Below are 19,229 nucleotides of genomic sequence, written 5' to 3' on the forward strand. Positions count from 1 at the left end.
TAAGTAATGCCTTAAAAACATTTATTTATTAAGTTCAAACATTTTTCTGTTTTTATTTTTAAGGATAGATTTTCACTTAAAATGGTTTTCACTAATGATAATACATTATTTATTTGACTTACCTTGAAATCATTTATTGAGAACATAAATTCTGGGAACCATGGTATTTGGAAGAAGTAGTAATGGCTGGATTTGAACCATTGGGCAGGGTGTCGTAAAATATATTCTGAAATTAAAATGCCATGTTAGACCTTTCCCAAGGGGTATAAATTATTTACTATTGAAAGAAATCATTTTTAAGGCAATTTCATACTTAAGATGATCCCATAAAAGAGTCTAAAAGTCAGAGTGTCTATTTCTCTTTGGAAACATTTCTATGTTCTTATATATTAATATGGTTATTTCTGGTGCTTAGAAAATTTATAGCACTTAAAATAAAAAGAACATTCTACTTTATGAGGTCTTGACTTAGAAGAGAACAGGAGGCCCAAACAACATTGCCTTTCCTTCAAGGTCATTACCACTTTCCTTAGGGTTACATGGGGCATTAATTTGCTGTTGTTAAAAAGATTTTCCTTACATTATTGATAAAAAAGATTTTCCTTACAGGCTGATTTGAATTGAACACCTATTCATTTGGACTCAAAGAGGACGAAAATGTTTCCTGAATGAATAGATATATTTATTCATGTATCTAGAATATTTATTCTTTCAATGAATATTTGAGTGTCTACTGTGTGTTGAGGATTTAACAGTGAACAAAATAGAAAATGTCCTCACTAATAAGGAGCTTACACAATCATAATTAATAAATATTTAAAAGATCATTTTAGAAGTGAATAATATCATAAAAAAATTAAAACAAGGCAATATGATTGAGTATGACATCAGTGTGAGGTGGAGGGACTATTATTTTGTAGAGATGATCAAAGAAGACCTTTCTGGAGAGGTGATATATGAGAGAGTACTAAGCGGTAAGAAGGAGTCAGCCACACCTCTCTCTCCGGCCAACAGAACAAGCAAATTTACCGCCTTCCCCCGTCTACGTGGGACATGACTCCCAGGGGTGTAAACCTTACTGGCAATGTGGGACAGAAATCCTAGAATGAACTGGGACTCGGCATCAAGGAACTGAGAAAACCTTCTCAACCAAAAGGGGGAAGAGCGAAGTGAGACAAAATACAGTGTCAATGGCTGAGAGATTCCAAACAGAGACAAGAGGTTATCCTGGAGGTTATTCTTACGCATTAAATAGATATTGCCTTGTTATTCAAGATGCAATAGAGAGGCTGGAGGGAACTGCCTGAAAATGTAGAGCTGTGTTCCAGTAGCCATGTTTCTTGAAGATGATTGTATAATGATATGGCTTTCACAATGTGACTGTGTGATTGTGAAAACCTTGTGTCTGGGTGGGCCATGGTGGCTCAGTAGGCAAGGACACTTGCCTACCATGCCAGAGGACCCAGGTTCGATTCCCGGTGCCTGCCCATGTAAAGAAAAAAAAAATCTTGTGTCTGATGCTCCTTTTATCTACCTTATCAACAGACAAGTAAAACATATGAAATAAAAATAAATAATAGAGGAAACAAATGTTAAATTTAGGTTGAAATGCTAGTGATCAATGAAAGGGAGTGGTAAGGGGTATAGTATGTATGAATCTTTTTCTGCTGTCTTTTTATTTCTTTTTCTGAATTGATGCAAATGTTCTAAGAAATGGTCATGATGATGAACATGCAACTATGTTCATTACTGATTATATATGTAGAACGGAATGATCATAAGTTAAGAATGTTTGTGTTTGTTTGTTGTTATATTTTTTTAAAAAATTAATAAAAAAAAAAAACTCTACAGAAACAAAAAAAAAGGCGCCGTCAGTCACACAAAGATTTAGGAAGAGCAACCCAGGAACAGCAAGTTGGAAGTGTAAAGTCCTGAGATTGGCCCATTCAAGAAGCATAAAGGCCAGTGTGATTGGTGTGTAGTGAATGAGGGGGAGGTGGTGTGAGATGTTATAAAGGAAAGCAGAAACCCAATAAAGTAGGACCAGAATGGGAAACATTTTAAGCACTTTGGGAAAATCCTGAGGCTTTAAGCTGGAGAATAATGTGATCTGATATAGATATTAAAAATGTATACTTGTTTACTGGGCTCCATGCTTTTGTGTTTCTTGCTACAGAGGTTTTTTTTTTTTTTTTTTTCTTATTTCTCTCCATGACTATATTCAACAAGGTTGGAGATTTAAGAAATATAAATTTTAGGTAAATGAAGCCATAATATGCCATACTTTTTATAAAGTCATCATTGAACAAGATCTATTCAGCCCTGTGATGAGAGATATCTGTACAATTAAGAAAAAATACAGGCATGTTATTTTGCAGATTGACCTGACCAGAGTTGAAACTGTTATTGATGAAATAGTTCCAGAAATATTCCAAGACTCTACCTACTGAAATGACCAATTACAGTTTGTTCATATGACATTTACTCTAAGGTTCTGATCAACTGAACAAGCGTGTAGCATGACTTCTGCTAATTCAACTGAGAAAAATATAATGAATCACAGTTAGATATTTGAATCAAATGTTATCCTACTGGAGATAGATCAGTAGGATAGATCAACTAGCTCTTTACCTAAAATTCAGCTCTTACACTTAAAATATGCAGTATTATGTAGTCATGATCCCCTTCTCCCTCACCTGCTTAATTCTAAGGAAGAAATAGAAATACATTGTTCTGAATTTTTTGCTCCCTAGGTAGCTGCTGTGGGTCATAGCAGTACCTGAACCTCAGGAAACTTGCAGGGGTAGTAAAAGAGGTATAAGATTACAACTTTTGTCAAAGCCAATTAATAAAAATGTACCTGGTCATTGTTCACAGGTCTTTGGTCATTCAAGATATTAGGAGTTCTCTTTAAAGCAGCATTCTCCAAGTATAGTCCATTCAGGGCCCTGGAGGTCCCTAAGACACTTTCAAAAGTCCAGGAGATCAAACTATTTCACAACAATATCAAAACATTATTTGTCTTTCTCACTGTGTTTACATTTGCACTGATGGTATAAACGAAATGGTGCCTTAGCATAAATCAAGATGATGGAAGCAGACAATACAGTCATTGTATTCTTCGCTACCATACACTTATAATTAATTAGTTAATTTGACTTAAGTGCCAATTTCACTTACTTATCCTTGAAAAGAAGGAAAGTTATCAATTTTACTAAATCTTGACCTGGTGAGCAACCATCTTATTCATATTCTGCATGATAATACAGTAAGTACACATAAAACAGTTCTCTTACACACATTAAATACAATGGTTGTCTCAAGGAAAAGAACTTCTACAATAGTTTGAATTGGTGAGTTAAACTAGCTGCATTTTTAATGGAACACCAATTTTGCCTGAAGAAACAAGTGACAAATTACTGCCATTTAGACTTGGGTCTTCGGCAGATATTTTCTTGAAAATGAACAAGGTGAGCCTGTCACTTCAAGGAAAACAACTGACAGTATTTGTTGCCAGTGATAAATTTCAGTCTTTCAGATGAAAATTACAATTTTGGAAAACTTGCATCTACTACTGTGAGCTTGACCACCTTGCAATAATTTCAGGATTTTCTGATAATTTAAGGGTTGGGGTGATATTAATTACTGTGTTTTTTTTGTTTTTATATAAAGAAATGTGTCAACATCTGGAAGATCTATATAACTTGGTGAACTGATATCTTCCAATATATGATCTAAAATTATGCATGGTAAAAGATCCATTCAAAGTCCTAGAGACAAAAAAATATAAATAAATAAATAAATAAAAATAAAGTGCTAGAGATACCAATAGATTTTAATGTAACAGAGTACAAAAAGTTCATTTACATAATTTCAGATTCCAGGTTGTAACTAACCTTTGTGTAACCACCAATTTTGAATTTGGTATGGCATTAAAGAAAAGTCACAGTGATCTGGAAAGGCTATTAAAATACTTCTCCTTTTTACAGCTACTTTAGATCTATATAAGGCCAGATTTATTCATTTTCTCCGATCCAGACAACATATTGCAACAGATTGAATGCAGAAGCAGCTATGAAAATTCAGCTGTCTTCTATTAAGACAGAAAGTAAAGAGCTTTGCAAAATGTAAAACAATGACACTCTCATTAAATTTTTGTCTTGGAAGGTAGTGCAATTTTTCATTTAACATGTTACTTCTGTTAACATGTAATGGATTTATTCTTTTTAATATTAATGAATTACTACCTAAATATTTTTCTCCATATTAACTTATAACACAGAATATATTGTCAGATATAACCCATATAAACAACAATTCTATGAGGTCATTAATAATTTTTAAGAGTATAAATTAAGTCCCAGAGTTTGAGAATTGCTGCTTTAAAGAATATTGCCATTCCCCATAGCCAAAGCAGGCAGACAGGCAAAAGAATTTATTTCTAGGCTGTCAAGAGTCATTACTTGTTGTCAAAATAATGTTGCTGCATTTCCCCCTCTGTTTTCTCCCCAATTTAACAGTAAAATATTTCCCAAAAGGGAACATTATGCTGAGTGAGACTAGCCAAAAACTAAAGGACAAATACTGTATGGTCTCACTGATATGAACTGACATTAGTGAATAAACTTGGAATATTTCGTTGGTAACAGAGACCATCAGGAGATAGAAATAGGGTAAGATATTGGGTAATTGGTGCTGAAGGGATACAGACTGTGCAACAGGACTGGATACAAAAACTCAGAAATGGACAGTACAATACTACCTAACTGTAATACAATTATGTTAAAACACTGAATGAAGCTGCATGTGAGAATGATAGAGGGAGGAGGGCTGGGGACATAAATGAAATCAGAAAGAAAGATAGATGTTCAAGATTGAGACAGTATAATCTAGGAATGCCTAGAGCGTATAATAATAGTGAAATGTACAATGTACAAATTTAAAAAATGTTTTTGCATGAGGAAGAACAAAGGAATGTCATTATTTCAGGGTGCTGAAAATAGATGGTAATTAATATTTTAGAATGTCACCTTATGTGTGAGACTAAAGCAAAAAATGTTTGTTACAAAATTTATATTCTGACTAGTGCATTTCCTAATATAACTTATGTAGATAGTTTGATTGAATGCCATAAGTACTTGGAATCTCAGGTAGGACATGAGATTTTGTTGGTTTGTCCAGAGTGATGCCCCGATGAATTCCAGAGTGATTCGATCAGTGAGTGGAAAAGTATTTGCAAAGCCCCCTTCGGGGAATGGTGAGAACAGGGAAAAATTCAACTTTCCCAAGTTGAATTCTTGATAGTCTCACAAGCAGTGAGAATAGCTTTTGGACAACCAAAGCTATAGGTTGAGCCCCCAGTCTTGAGGTTTGTTCATATGAAACTTAACCCCACAAAGGAGAGATCAAGTCTACTTAAAATTTAGGCCTAAGAGTCACCCCCAAGAGAGTCTCTTTTGTTGCTCAGATGTGGCCTCTCTCTCCAGCCAACATGAAGAGCAGTCTCACCACCCACCCCCTCTCTGTGTGGAACAAAAAAAAAAAAAAGGGAATAAAATGATGCAAGCAAATATGGAGCTAAATTTTCTAACACCCTTCAGGAAAATTTAAATATCTGACATTGTCATGTGCTAATGGTATATTTTAGACATTTAATTTTTGAAAGATTAGGCTAATCAAATTTTGCTTTTTTTAATCCAAAGTGTCAGATTTGAGTTGTCATTTTAGCATAGATGTTTTAATGAAAACTTAAACTCACCTGTAAATACATTTGGATGAGGAAAATTAATAACAATAAGCTTCATCACCGTTTCAGGATAACAGATGGCAATTAGCCAAGCAATCATGCCCCCCCAGCCATGGCCAATAAGAACACATTTGCTATATCCTGTAATGAGAAACAAATGCTGACATTGGTGAAGGGAAACAGGTGCACCATCACAGCACATAAATAGTTACACTTCAGAAACTAGCATCCTTCTGCTATCCTACCCTAATTATGCACTTTGGGTAGAAATCAAGCTTCATGATTCCAAACCTGTCTGTACTTTAAAATTGTCCAGGTAGCTTTTTATAAAATTTAGAGGCCCAGGTTCCACTCTATACCTACAGATTCAGGATCTCTCCCAGAAATCTATGTTTTAAAACAATAAAAATGCTGAAACCACCAGCTTAGCTCTGATCTCATGAACTGGGGTTTGGTTACAAACCACTATAAAACTATACATAATAAGGTCATAAGCACGAGTATTTGGGTTATTTTACAAATTTATTTAATCAAAAATATTATTTTGATTTCTTATTTAATTTATTTAATGAAGTATCGTGAGTTATTTCTTAAATACAGAGAAATTTTGAGTTACAGCAAAATCATAAATGTCCCATATATGTCCAACTTTTAAATATTTATTTCCAGGAAGTGTCTATTTTCTCTATAACTTCACAAACACAATATTTCAGCTCAACATAGTAAAATCTCATTAATTTGAAACTGTGAAGTCAAATTGAATTAGTGCTTAGAAGTAGAGTGGTATAGTATGATCGAATGTTTTGCTGCTACAGAAAGGAACGTAGTCATGATGCATGCAACATGAATGAACCTGTGGGAATTTATGTGATGCAAAATAAGCCAGAAATGAAAGAGCAAATATTGTCTCACTGAGAAAATAGTAATAAGAAAGTTGGGGCCTAGATTGTAAGCTCTTATAGCAGTCACATTTAGTCTGGAGCTGAAATTGTGACTTCTCAATTTTGAGAGGTTGTGCTATATATGCATAACCTGGTATTTCCCTGGAACTTTGGGGACCTGTGCGTCACCTGAGACTCAGAGTAGGAGTTCTGCAGTTCTGAGGTTCAGCATTGCTACATACAACAACTGTTAAATAAACTGAAGAAAGAGGTCAGGCTTCAGTTGGAGATAAGAACAAAGCCAACCGGGTCGGGACTAAGGTAAATCAGAATACAGGGATAAGCAGGACATTGTATTTTAGAACTTCACCTACTCTGTGAGACCAAAGGAAGAGCAGTTTATTTTTCACAAAACCTAAATTTTCTGTAACACAATCTATCTCAACCAGTCTGGATAGATCATTTAAACACCCCAACCACAGAGAGCCCAGAATGGAAATGAGGGCTTGTAATTCTGTATAGCTTAATGTAATGCCCAGGTACATCCCAGAGTATGTTGAGCAGATAATTAAAGCATATTGGCAAAGTCCCTTGAGGTTGGGAGGGAAAAATATGAAACTATTAAACTTTACCAGCAGAGAAACCCCTGATACTGTCTCAAACATTAGGGACTCCCCAGTCTATAGGCCAGGCCCCTTAATCTTGAGACTTGCTCTTGTGAAGCTTATTTATATAGCAGAAGCTAAGCCTACCTATAGGTATGCCTAAGAGTTACTTGCAGAGGACCTCATTTGTTGCTCAGATGTGGCCTCTCTCTTTAAGCCCAATTCTGCAAGTAAAATCATTACCCTCCCCTCTATGTGGGACATGACATCCAGGGGTGAAAGTCTCTCTGGTAACATGGGATATGACTCCCAGGGATGAGCCTGGCCCTGGCACTGTGGGGCCAAAACGATGCCATCCTGACCAAAAGGGTGAAAATAATTGTAACAAATAAGGTCTCAGTAACTGAGAGAGTTCAAATAGGGTCGAGAGACTACTCTGGAGGCTACTCTTATGCAAGCTTCTGCTAGACATTGCTGTTTATCATGATTTGCCAAACCTAAATAAAAATCATTCCTACAAACCCTAAAGAACACCTAGGGCTTTAACTGAGATTCTCAAAGATTCCATGCACTATAATTACTTTTCAGAACCTCCAGATGGGTTCCTAGGCCAGATATGTCTTGAAACCCAGAGGGGCCTAGCCTCTCCAGAGCATCAACTTGTTCCATCCCCTACCCCATCTTATTGACAGCTCTTTCCAAATGCCCAAGTTATAATGGGCATAGCTCATGTACCCCTAAAGATTGGGAGAAGGATCAAAGGAGAAGGTGGGGTTATAACAGAGAAGATAGGATTTAACAAATAAGTATGAGTGCTGAATCATTATGTTGATATTTATTTTAGTCTCGAGTGTCTTAGAGCAGCCAGAAGGAAAAACCTAAAATTATGGAATTGTAACCCCTATCAAACTCTGAATTCTGTTCTATAACTAATTGTTGCAATGTGCCTTGAAATTTATTGCTTTTTTGTATATATGTTATTCTTCATATATATAAATATACTTCCTAGCAGCAAAAAAAAAAATACATAGAAAAAAATGGAAAAAAATGAATTAGTGGAAAGTCTTGATTAACTAATTAATTAATCTCTGTTGCTTAATAGAGATTACTGCAAGATTCTTTTGAATGGGTGGATAATAGTGGTTTGAAATTTATTCTCAAAGTCCTTAAAAATAGAGAGATGCATGGGATCTGCCCCTATACCCAAAGTAATTATTTCTTTTAAGCCATCTCCTTGTGTAAACCATTATCCTTACTACCATCTTGTATTAATGTTAAAATCTCATTATTTATGTTATTATTCCTATCACAGGGAGTTAGTACACAGCAAATTAAATCCTTATTTTGACTGTGAAAAAAATTAAAATAAGTATTTCTCACCATCACCTCTCCCATCACTGTACTAATCCCCCTCCCTCTCCTCTCCCCCACACATAGAAATCATGTTTATACTATTTATTTGGTCAGAAAATTTGAATGATAAATTTAGGTCAGGTCTGACTGAATTGTCATAAAATATGAATGAAATATAGCTGTTGGCAATCAGTGTCCCTGAGGCTATTTTACTGTCATCAGACTAAATGACAACACTGCTTTGTCACCTCTAGACCCCATCCATTTTTTCTTCTCTAAAAATTTTGGCCTGATATATGCTTTCATTGGATTATTGTAGAAAGGATCTATAATTTGATTTTATGGAGTTCTTCACTGTATTGGTTCCACTAATATATTTATAGTAGCAACTGGCTTTCAGTGAAAAAGAATATAGTAGATTAGGTTAGTGCTAAAAACATATTTACTCCTTCTTTCTCCTGTACTTCCATGGAAACAGTATAATTTTCTTGCCCCTATAAACATATAGGCTTGGCTATATTTTTAGCTTTGGTCTCACAGTGTGTGCATGACTTATTTGACTTCAGGCTTGGCCATATGACTTGGTTTGGCCAATGGGCTGCTATTGGAAACTTGAAATATGCTTGTGCAGCCGGGCTCCCCTTCTTGCTGCTTCTGCCATCACCATGAGAAGTGTCACCTAGCTCCAAACCCACAAGGAGCTGGTCCCAGCTAAACACTCGACCTGAAGCAAGGCCACCCATACAGGCCCAGACTATATTATCAAATTAGCCAATCTGCAGTGACATATAGATAAAAATAAATGCTTATTGCTTATGTCACGGTGTTTGGGGTAGTCTGTTATACAACATTATTGTGGCATTAGCTGGTTGGTATAAGAGAGGTAATGCAAGCACTTCCCTATATTATAACATTTCTCAATGAACATTTTGGTGTAAATTCTGTAGAGATAGCTGTCGAGGGTGAAAATAGAATTTTCAATAATCAGTAATGAAAACAACATTATTAGCTCTACACATTAACTCTTTTTAAAAGCAAATATTGAAAGCTGGTGAGCTTATTAGTTATGCTGGGTGCATGAATCCCCTAAATAAATTTTCTGGCTTTTACTTGAAACCATAGTGACAGAATCTAGATAACTCAGGTAAGTGGAAAATACATCCTCCAAAGAAATAGTTACCAATTCACAATTTGTTGAATGTTAGCCCCTTTATAATACTTCTTTTTAGAAAACTAACCAACCTAAAGAATCCAAAATATCCTTTATATCTGTAATCAGATAGTCCAATTTATAATTCTCTTGATGAATGGGAGCATCTGTTTCTCCATAGCCTCTCAAATCCAGTGCTACAACTCGGTATTCACTTTTAAACTCCCTCAATTGGTGACGCCAAGAATACCTATGAAAAAAGAAATTTAAAAAATACCATAGTAATTAATACAAAGTATAACATTATAGATTTTCTAAATGGAAAATTATAAGAAACCGCTTATTTTAAGAAGACCTGTACATGAGCAGGAAAGAAAAAACCTGTTTGAGAAGGAAACATTGACTTTATTTGTTAGAATTTCTTTTTACCATTTCATTTTCTGCTATCGGCATGGCAAAGGGCCAGTTGTTTTTTTTAGAATTAAAAAAAAAATTTTATTTATGATACATAATCATATATAAACACAAACATTCTTATCATATGATCATTCCGTTCTTGTCATATAATCAATAAAACTCACACTCTCATCACATAGTTGTATATTCATCATCATGATCATTTCTCAGAACATCTGCATCAATTCAGAAAAAGCAATAAAAAGAAAACAGAAAAAAATTCGTACATGCCATCCCCCTTACCCCTCCCCTTCACCAACTACCAGCATTTCAATCTACTAAATTTATTTTAACATTTGTTCCCCCTATTATTTATTTATTTTTAATCCATATATTTTACTTGTAAAGGGCCAGTTTTTAAAAAGTCTATAAAGTATCAGATGCCAAAAACTAAATGAGTTTAATAAGTCAACTTTCTAAACTTTTCTTAAATGATGGTTACAGATATCAGGGGATCTATATTATGTTCAGTTATTTAGTCATTTCATAGCCTGAATTTCTAGGCAGAATAAACAGATTATAAAGTTTTAAAAAAAAGTGAGAGGGGGGTGCAAGGGTAGTTTAGTGGTAGAATTCTTGCCTGCCATATGGGAGACCCGTGTTCAATTCCTGACCCACGCACTTCCCAAAAAACAAACATACAAACAAAGTTCAACAAATGGTGCTGCAATAACGGGATACTCACATGGAAAAAGAATGAAATGTGACCCCGCTCTATAGCATACAAAAACAAATGACAACAACCACAAAACCCAGAGGGATGTAGCAAATCTACAAAGTCTCTCATGCCATTTCCCTGCATTAAACCTGTCCTTGACTCGGAATTACTTAGAGAGTGAAGCCCATTAAACTGCCAGGCAAAATCTGCATGATTTGACTATTTCCCAATCTTCCATTCTAATTACTTTACACTCTCTGTCATTAACTTCATTATAATAATAGCTAGCATCTGTATCATTCTCACTACATGTGTGGCACAATTCTAAGTGTTTTGCAAATAGTAATGTTTATCTTCAAAACAATCCTAGGAAGTAGGTACTGCTTTCCCCACTTTACAGATGATGAAACAGAGGCACAGAGATGTTAATTAGAGTGTCAGTGGTCACAGAGTTAACAAATAACAGAATCAGGACTCAAACCCAGTAGTCTGGCCTCAGAGTCCATGCTGTATGGCCTCCACAACACTGAGCCACTGGGAGTGAGCCACTAGGTTTGTGTGTGTGTGTGTGTGTGTGTGTGTGTGTTTCTTTTATGATTTTGTTATCATAAGGACTTCTTGGTCTGAAACACCATCACTGCCCAGCACTCCCCTATTCCCCACCATCCCTGACCCTCGTCTCTCAATTAACTCCTTCTCACATTGGACACCGCCTCTTCTGGGAGACTTCCCAGACTCCCTCCCTTACATACCTGACCAGGTGGTCCCCTTCTGTACTCTTGCACTTGGTACACTGTGATATATGATCTGTTGGTGTCTGGCTCTGCCACTAGATTGTGAGTTCCCTGAATTGCCTAATAGAATTAACTGTCATTCATGTGCTCAAAAAAGAGTTGCCAAGTAAGTGAAACAACAAACAAATGGAAGCACTAAATAATGACAATGCTAGAAGTACCAGTTGCTCAATAAGATAATAGATTCCTGTCCCAATTCAATACACTAGCAACTAAAGTTCCTAAATTTCTGTTAGGGAATTTATATTCAACTTCTATTAAAAAGTACATTGTTTTATTATGCTAAGTAACGTAGGCCAGACACAAAAGGATGGATATCGTATGATTCCACTCATATGAAATTTAGAATAAACAGAGTCATAGAAATAGAAAATAGATTAGAGGTTACCAAGACCTGGGAGGGAGGTGTTAATAGAGAGTTAATGCTTAATGGGTAAGGAGTTTCTGTTTTGGGTGATAAAAAATTTTGTGGTCATAGATGATGGTGATTGTAACACAATATTGCAAATGTAATGTTACTGAATGGCACACTTCCAAAGGGTTAAATTTACAAATTTAAGATATATATATATATATATATATATATATATATATATATATATATATATATATACAAGCATATATATAATATATATAAAACCATAACAATTTTAAAAAGAATTAACAGATAATAAGAACTTTTTAAATTTAAAAATGTACTTTTTAAAAAGTATCTGTAACTTCATTTAGGATTTGCTTAGAGATCTCAAGGTGAAAATTAAGTCCAAAATAATGTGTTCAATCCCACAATACTTTATATTTAAAATTATACTAGTGATTATGCAAACATACCTGCATATGTCATTCTTATGAATCATTCATATTGCCTTAAAAATAAATTCAACTAATGTTGTTAACAATGTGTGGAGGCAAACAATAACCTAAACATTTCTACTTTAATAAAGTGCAAAAGAATAATTTTTAAATGTCACCTTCCTAGAGTTCATAAATAAAGCATGTTTGATTTACACTTTAAACTGAATAAAGAAATCACCCCAGTTTGACGGGTATGTCAGTCACATGAATAAATCAAAAACAATTTCCTCAGTAGGGAATGAACCACATTACAGAATCAGCAAGCCTTGAAAAACATATAAATAAACAAAACTAGCTATTTTCAGACATATTCCTTTTTTTTGGAGTAGCTTTAGTCAATAGCAGTACACACTCTAAAGGAGACAACCTCTTTCCCAGTCATTATACTGATCATAAGGAGGGCTTCCAGTTTTACCAGGTCAGCTATTCTCAGAAGTAAAATAGCCTGTCCCCCTTCCCACAGAGAAAAGGCATTAATCAAGAGTTCTGTGCTCAGCTGTATGAATAAAGAGCCCTCACTTGCCTCAGCACTGAGTGATGATTCCTGCATTCCATACAGCTGGTGGTAAAGATGACTCAAAGAAAGTGCCTATGTCAGCCAAAATACTTCTAAAAGAGATTCAAATTGAGGTGGAGAGAGAGGAAGAGAAAAATCATCCTTTGATAAAGTCTTATTATTTGGGGCTAATTTAGCTACAGGTCTCATGGATGTGTATCTTGTTTGCTGTTTATTTTAGATTTTAAAAAAGAAGACGTGGAATTTTATTGTTTCTGTGTTATATATAGTAGTACATATATATTAAATGCCACCATTTATAAATAGGTATTTTTAGGTAATAATGCTAAATGTAGATAATACATTTTTATGGAGCACTTTCACACACATTACCAATATATGATTATTTCGTTTTCATTGTATCAAGGATTTCTAGCCTATGTGACTTACAAACAAGCTCACAATTGCAAGCATATTAAGGCAAAATTTGATTGATAGAATAATATTTATATTTATAATATAAATTGAAGTTGGTTTGAAATGCCTGGCACAAAGTTTTGGGGGTTTTTTAAATGAGGGAAAAAAAAGAAGAGAAAAGTGCAAGAGGAAGGGCTTTTGTAAAGGAGAAGAGAAAGCCAGAAAGAGGGAGAGAGAGACCGAGTTAAAGTGACTTATTCAAAACAGCTTTGTCCTAAACTCTAAGATTTGGATTGACATTTTCCTCTAGAGTCTGAATGGAACTGACTAGACCCCATAATGGCTAATAGTGGCAGTTTGGAAGGAAAGACAGAGAGAACATCAACGTAGAGGTTTTGGTTTTGGTTTAGGTGATGACAAATCAAGCAGAGGTGTTTTGACTATCAGTGATCTCCAAGCAGTTGCTTTAGACCTTGTCTGAACAACCAGGCAACTTTCAGATTAATGGCCAGTAAAATTCTGTGAGTTTAATATGGTCTGTAGGAGTTATCTGGTTTTTCCTCTGCTTGTTTGCTTTTTTATTTATTACAGCAAGTCTCTTGCAGGAGTAACAGAATGGATAGCTCTGGCGTAGAAAAGAGACTCACTCCTATGATCTGTAGATATTTTGTAATCTCGGGAGCTTCAAAGTGAAAATATATTTTGTAATCTTGGGCTCTTAAAAGTGAAAATATATCTAGGAGCTTTTCCAAAACTAAACTTTTCCTCACAGTGACCAGATTCATTTTGGATACATCTAAAAGGAAAAGTCCTTTGCTGGAAAAGTCCATGATGTCTGGGGACCAGTGCAGGGCCCCTCCTGGGCCACCCTGCCCACTGAAGATTCAAGGGCATGTACAAGAATCTCCAGCCATTTACATTTTGCAAAAACGTTTTCATAAGGAACAAAAGCTGGAAGAATGCTGTGGAAATCGGTACAGAAGTATCATTTCTCCAAATACGACAGAGAATATCTACTGCCCTGTATTAAAGAGGTATCACTGCCACTTTCTGGAACTCAAAACAATTACTGAGTGGTTCTTACTTTATTTTTATCTTCAGGTAGATTGCTCCACATATAAAGAGGTGATGTTCTAGGAGGAAAAAAAGCATGGACAAATGTTGAGGTTGGCATGGGATGGAGAGATAGCTTTTAAATCTTTTCTTTCTTAAAAATTAAATATCACTTGCCCCTACTCAGCTCATGAATTTTATTTGGAAGGATGATTTAAAATATTAAGGTAAGATATTATTATATTGTTGGCTTTTATTTTTTTAGGTGATGGTCCGGGAATCAAACCCAGGTCTCCCACATGGAAGGCGAGCATTCTGCTACTGAACCATCTGTGCACCCTGTTGGCTATCTTTTAATACCCTCTTGAATATTTCTATAACCTGTGATATTTGAAGAGTAAAATTCATATATAAGATCATAAATCATTCCAGTATAGTGAGGAGAAAGAGCAGGGGTCAGCTCTGAATTTCAAGAATGAAGTGCACCTTACTTTCTGTCAATTTCAGAAGGGTAGCTATGAGGTTGATCTGAGAAGATATTTATAAAATACTTAGAAGAGAACCTGGCACATAGTAAATGGTCAGGAAGCATTAGCTATCATCAACGCCATCATCATCAAACCCAGAACTGAGAAATTATTATCAGGAACGTGGATCTCCATAATGAGTGAATGCAAATGTAGATGAATGAAGAAAGAAAATGAACATTTATTGAATATTCATTGAGGCCCATGTGCAATGCCCCAGCATTCTGTCTATCTTTATTCTCATAACCTTGTATTTTAAATGATCATGCAGGGTTCTGTAGCAAGTTAGTGGCTGAGTCAGAATTACCAGTCATGTTACCGCAGGCAGATTCGACTAATATTCAGACTAATATTTTATTGTGAACCACTCATGCCACACACTGCACTAGGAGTCCACATACATATTCGTGAATTGCACTGGGCTGTTTTATCTATCACTTCTTATTTCCAGGATGGAGAAACAGGTAAGCATTTAATATGAAAATGATTTATGTTTATTTATGTAGATAAATCTTCATGAGGGGAAAATCTCAGGAAGAGGCATTCATACATTCCTTGCTTTAGAAAAATTATGAAGTACGTAAGTCCTTGTCATTCTCTATTATTCTTTTCAATGTATAATACTTCCAGGTGCACTAGCATCCTCAAGGCGCTTACTAAATAAAATTTCTTTCATTCATAAAGCATTAACTAAAGTGTCTTAAGGTAATACCCCTTTTAGAGCTAGATGCACTTAAAATCAGGACTTGGGATGACAAAAATTTTAAAGCTCTAAAGAAGGAAAAGAATCCTTAATAGTGGAATTTTAGATATTATGAGAGATAGTAAGAGAAAAATTGGGGGACAGGGCATTGTCCTGATGTTTCAAAGGATACCACATCTTCTACCTTTGAGTTAACTCAGAAGATTCATCCATTTTCTTGGCCTATTTGGTTCATGAGCCATCTCAAGATCACAACCTTCTCCTATCAAAACACTGGTTTTCTTTACACTGCCATGCCATGATATGTAACAATCTCTTGCAAAGATCTTCATTTTAAAAAGAGTGTAATCATTTGTTGCTTTCATTTGTACTTATTTCGCGGTGTGAGGTTCAAAGAACTTTTTTTTCTTTTACCCCTACGTAACTAGCAACTGTGTATTTTTGGCTATAGGTTTTTCTTCCTAATGTGAAATATTGAAGTCCTTAATTTACACTGCATTCATATGAGCCTGTTGCGATGTGCCTAGAAAACTGTTCATCTTTCAGGGTCCATGAGTCTTCTCTTTCTGTCACCCCTCAATCCAAGCCTCACCAAAAGTTTCCTGATAACAGGCCTTCTAAGTCTTTGGTTTCTTCTAAATCTCCTTTACCCACTCAAAGCTGTAGTTTTTCCTCAAAGGTACTCTATGAATCCTGTTTCATAACTGACTATTTCATAAATCTGAAGCATTAAAAGAAACTTCTTTTAATCCTCAAAAAACAGAAATTTAAGGATGGTAGCATGTAGGTATCTTCAGATTAGTAGGAAACCATTCCTGTGGTTAAAAAAACATTCAGGAATGAGTACTCTGGGCAAATGATCACAGAGTAGGGTCTGTCAAAAGTCATTACTAGAAAATGACAATTTCATAAGACAAGTCTTTAATGCCAAAGAATAGGTTAATTTATAAGTTTTACCAGAATTCTGGAAATCCGTGAAGAAGCAACATAAGTGGTTTGCCTCTTTCTCCAGCAGCAACATAATGAAATCTTAATCCTGAATCCTGCAGTAGAAAATAGAGGCCATGGAGATTTAATTAGTTTTTGTTGATTGTAAAAGTGGTATAATTAAAAGAAGTCTATTTCCATGTCATTAAAAATACTCACGTGCATTATTTTTTAACAAGAAAAAATAAATACTAATTTTCAGAATTAGGTAAACCATGATTTAGCGGCAAGGAGAATTGACACATTCCCTGTTAACAGTCCCTTCACAGTACCTTCCCTTTTTGTTCTAGTGTGATTTTTACATTTATACATTATGAGCCTCTGAAGCCAATGTCACAATTTGTGAGTTTCATCTTACTGATGTGTCACGTCATCTCACTCAATTTCTGCAGGACATATAAATAATTCCAATCAAATTTATATTCCTGCCACGTTTCCCTCCTAGCAGTGTACTTTTCTCACTTGCCCGTCAAGAGCTGTGCCATCAGTTACATAATTCACACCTCCTTCCCTTATTTTTAGGTCTCTCCTTCCCACATTATTATTTTAAGTTCAGTGTGTATGTACTGTTCCCCTTGCTGCCTGCTCCTCTCCCCATGTTGGTATGCGTATTCCTCACAGCAGAATGCACCAAGTGTGCACTGCACTCTGCAAGCGGTGCCGAGACTGCCCAAGGAAAATAAAAAGCAATGGAATGAGACAGGTATACAGTAAATATGAGGCAAACTGAAGAAAGGAAAGTGGAAAAAAATAGCATGAAGAAACATCCAAAAAACTCAGACAGAATGCAAGCTACAGAAGAAACCAAGAACCAAAAAATGAGCATGGAGACTAGATTTTATATGAGGAAACCCAAGCAACTGGGTTTCAGATGTGGAAGAACCTTAAAAGTAGTCTAATTAAACACCATCATTTTACAGATTTAGAAACTGAGGCCCAAGATGTTAACAGAGGTCATAAAGGCGGTTGGGAGCAGAACCCCATTGGTCTAGCTCCTTGAACAACTTTAACTCCTTGGTTCCATGTCTGTAAGGACATCTGTAAGAAGGCCAGTCTGAAGAAAGGTTTTATGAGGAATCTAATTCTTTTATTGCCTTTACTCCTCAGATTGGCCCAAGGTAGCAAATCTGACTTTGCTTTTAACTGCAGAATGTTTTCCTAGAAATTCAATAACTTTTTTATTGGTGGTTTCAGTGAGTTTTGGAGTGTTACGTGCTGTAGGTGCTTAACTGAATTTGGTTAACTGCTTCATTGTACTTACCATGTGCTTTACACTGTTTTAAGTTCTTTTACAAATATTAACTCATTTAATTCTCATATCAACCCCAGGCCTAATAAGGGCAAGAAAGAAATGCCCTTTGCCTTTCTCAACTCCAGCTGCTGGGAAACTTAGCTCCTAATAGAAATCTGAGACTTGGTGAAGTACAGATCCCCTCAGATGAGGCTAGTTTTGAAAGTCCTGTGAGTCAGATCGTATGGTGCATCATAAGGAGCTATTTCCCTTCACCACCTGGAGCCTCAGGAAATAGACTATGGGGTGAGGAGAAGGGGAGGGAAGGAGGTGAGAAAGCTTAGGATAAACACGGATGATTACAGACGTTTGCAGGCATGACTGACATTTACTTTTTTATCCCGTTCCTTTGGTCCCTGACATCATAAGTTGCTTCCTTCCCCACGGATATACACCATTTACTTGTTTCATGCTGCCTAGGTCATCTGTGACTGTCCATTATGCTGATTTGAATAAATTCCTGTTTTCTTGTTCACTGTTCCAAGCTCTACAATTTGGGCAAAGATAGCCTCCTGAGACAGCCGGGCACCGTCAGGAACAACTTCCTATAGCTGATCTGAGCTCTAAAGGGCAAAAAGGTGACAGGGGACAGCTGTCCCTTACACTTAGGGAACAGACAGCTGTGTTGGGGCAGGGGAGGAGGGGACAGCAATATAAGAGAATCCTGGTTAGGGAATTTCCTCATTCAGAAACCAAAGAACCTGCAAAACAGAACGCTGTTTCGATTTTATATTCTCCCCCTCTCCTCTCCACAAACACACTTTCACACACACACAGGAAAGACAAACAGGGAACCTGAAGATACACACGCAGACCCGGCCCCTCGCTCGCCTCCTCACGCCCTGGTCCCTGTCCCCGCCGCGCGCCCTGCAAGCCCCAAGAACACCAGGGGCCCCTGAAGCGGTCGGCATGCAGGAGGCGTCCTGGCGCGCTTGGCTCTCAAGGCCGCCGGGTCCCCCCCCACCCCCACCCCGTGTCCGCCGGGGCCGCGCCGGCCTTCACCTTGATCCGCACGTAGCAGTGAGTGCCCAAGGAGGAGTCGTTGAGGCACGCGGGAGGGTGCTCCCGGGCGACCCGCCGGAAGGTCTGCGTGGGCCCCTTGCCGATACTCCACAAAAGTTTGAGCAGGTGGATGGAGACGCAGAGTCCGCAGTAGCAGTAGACCAGGGACCAGAAGAGCAGGGACCGGATCGTGACCATCAGGCGGGGAAGGCGATCCCGCAGCCTCGCCATGGGGCCCTGGGAGGCTCCGGGAGC

The 19,229-nt window shown here is 36.6% G+C and overlaps 1 protein-coding gene across 1 annotated transcript in view; it reads right to left on the reverse strand.

Moving 5' to 3' along the window:
• Window positions 1-19,229, reverse strand: part of EPHX4 (epoxide hydrolase 4) — a 35,815-nt gene extending 16,586 nt beyond the window's left edge. The window contains exons 1-5 of the mRNA XM_077119485.1: window positions 18,975-19,229; window positions 16,652-16,737; window positions 9,828-9,985; window positions 5,759-5,887; window positions 123-226 (exon numbers count right to left, since the gene is read on the reverse strand). Of these exons, the coding sequence (XP_076975600.1) occupies window positions 123-226; window positions 5,759-5,887; window positions 9,828-9,985; window positions 16,652-16,737; window positions 18,975-19,205 (708 nt within the window). The 5' untranslated portion in view covers window positions 19,206-19,229. The remainder of the gene's footprint in view (window positions 1-122; window positions 227-5,758; window positions 5,888-9,827; window positions 9,986-16,651; window positions 16,738-18,974) is intronic.

This window comes from Tamandua tetradactyla, chromosome 11 (genome assembly GCF_023851605.1).
Source record: "Tamandua tetradactyla isolate mTamTet1 chromosome 11, mTamTet1.pri, whole genome shotgun sequence".
In the NCBI taxonomy this organism is placed as follows: Eukaryota; Metazoa; Chordata; class Mammalia; order Pilosa; family Myrmecophagidae; genus Tamandua; species Tamandua tetradactyla.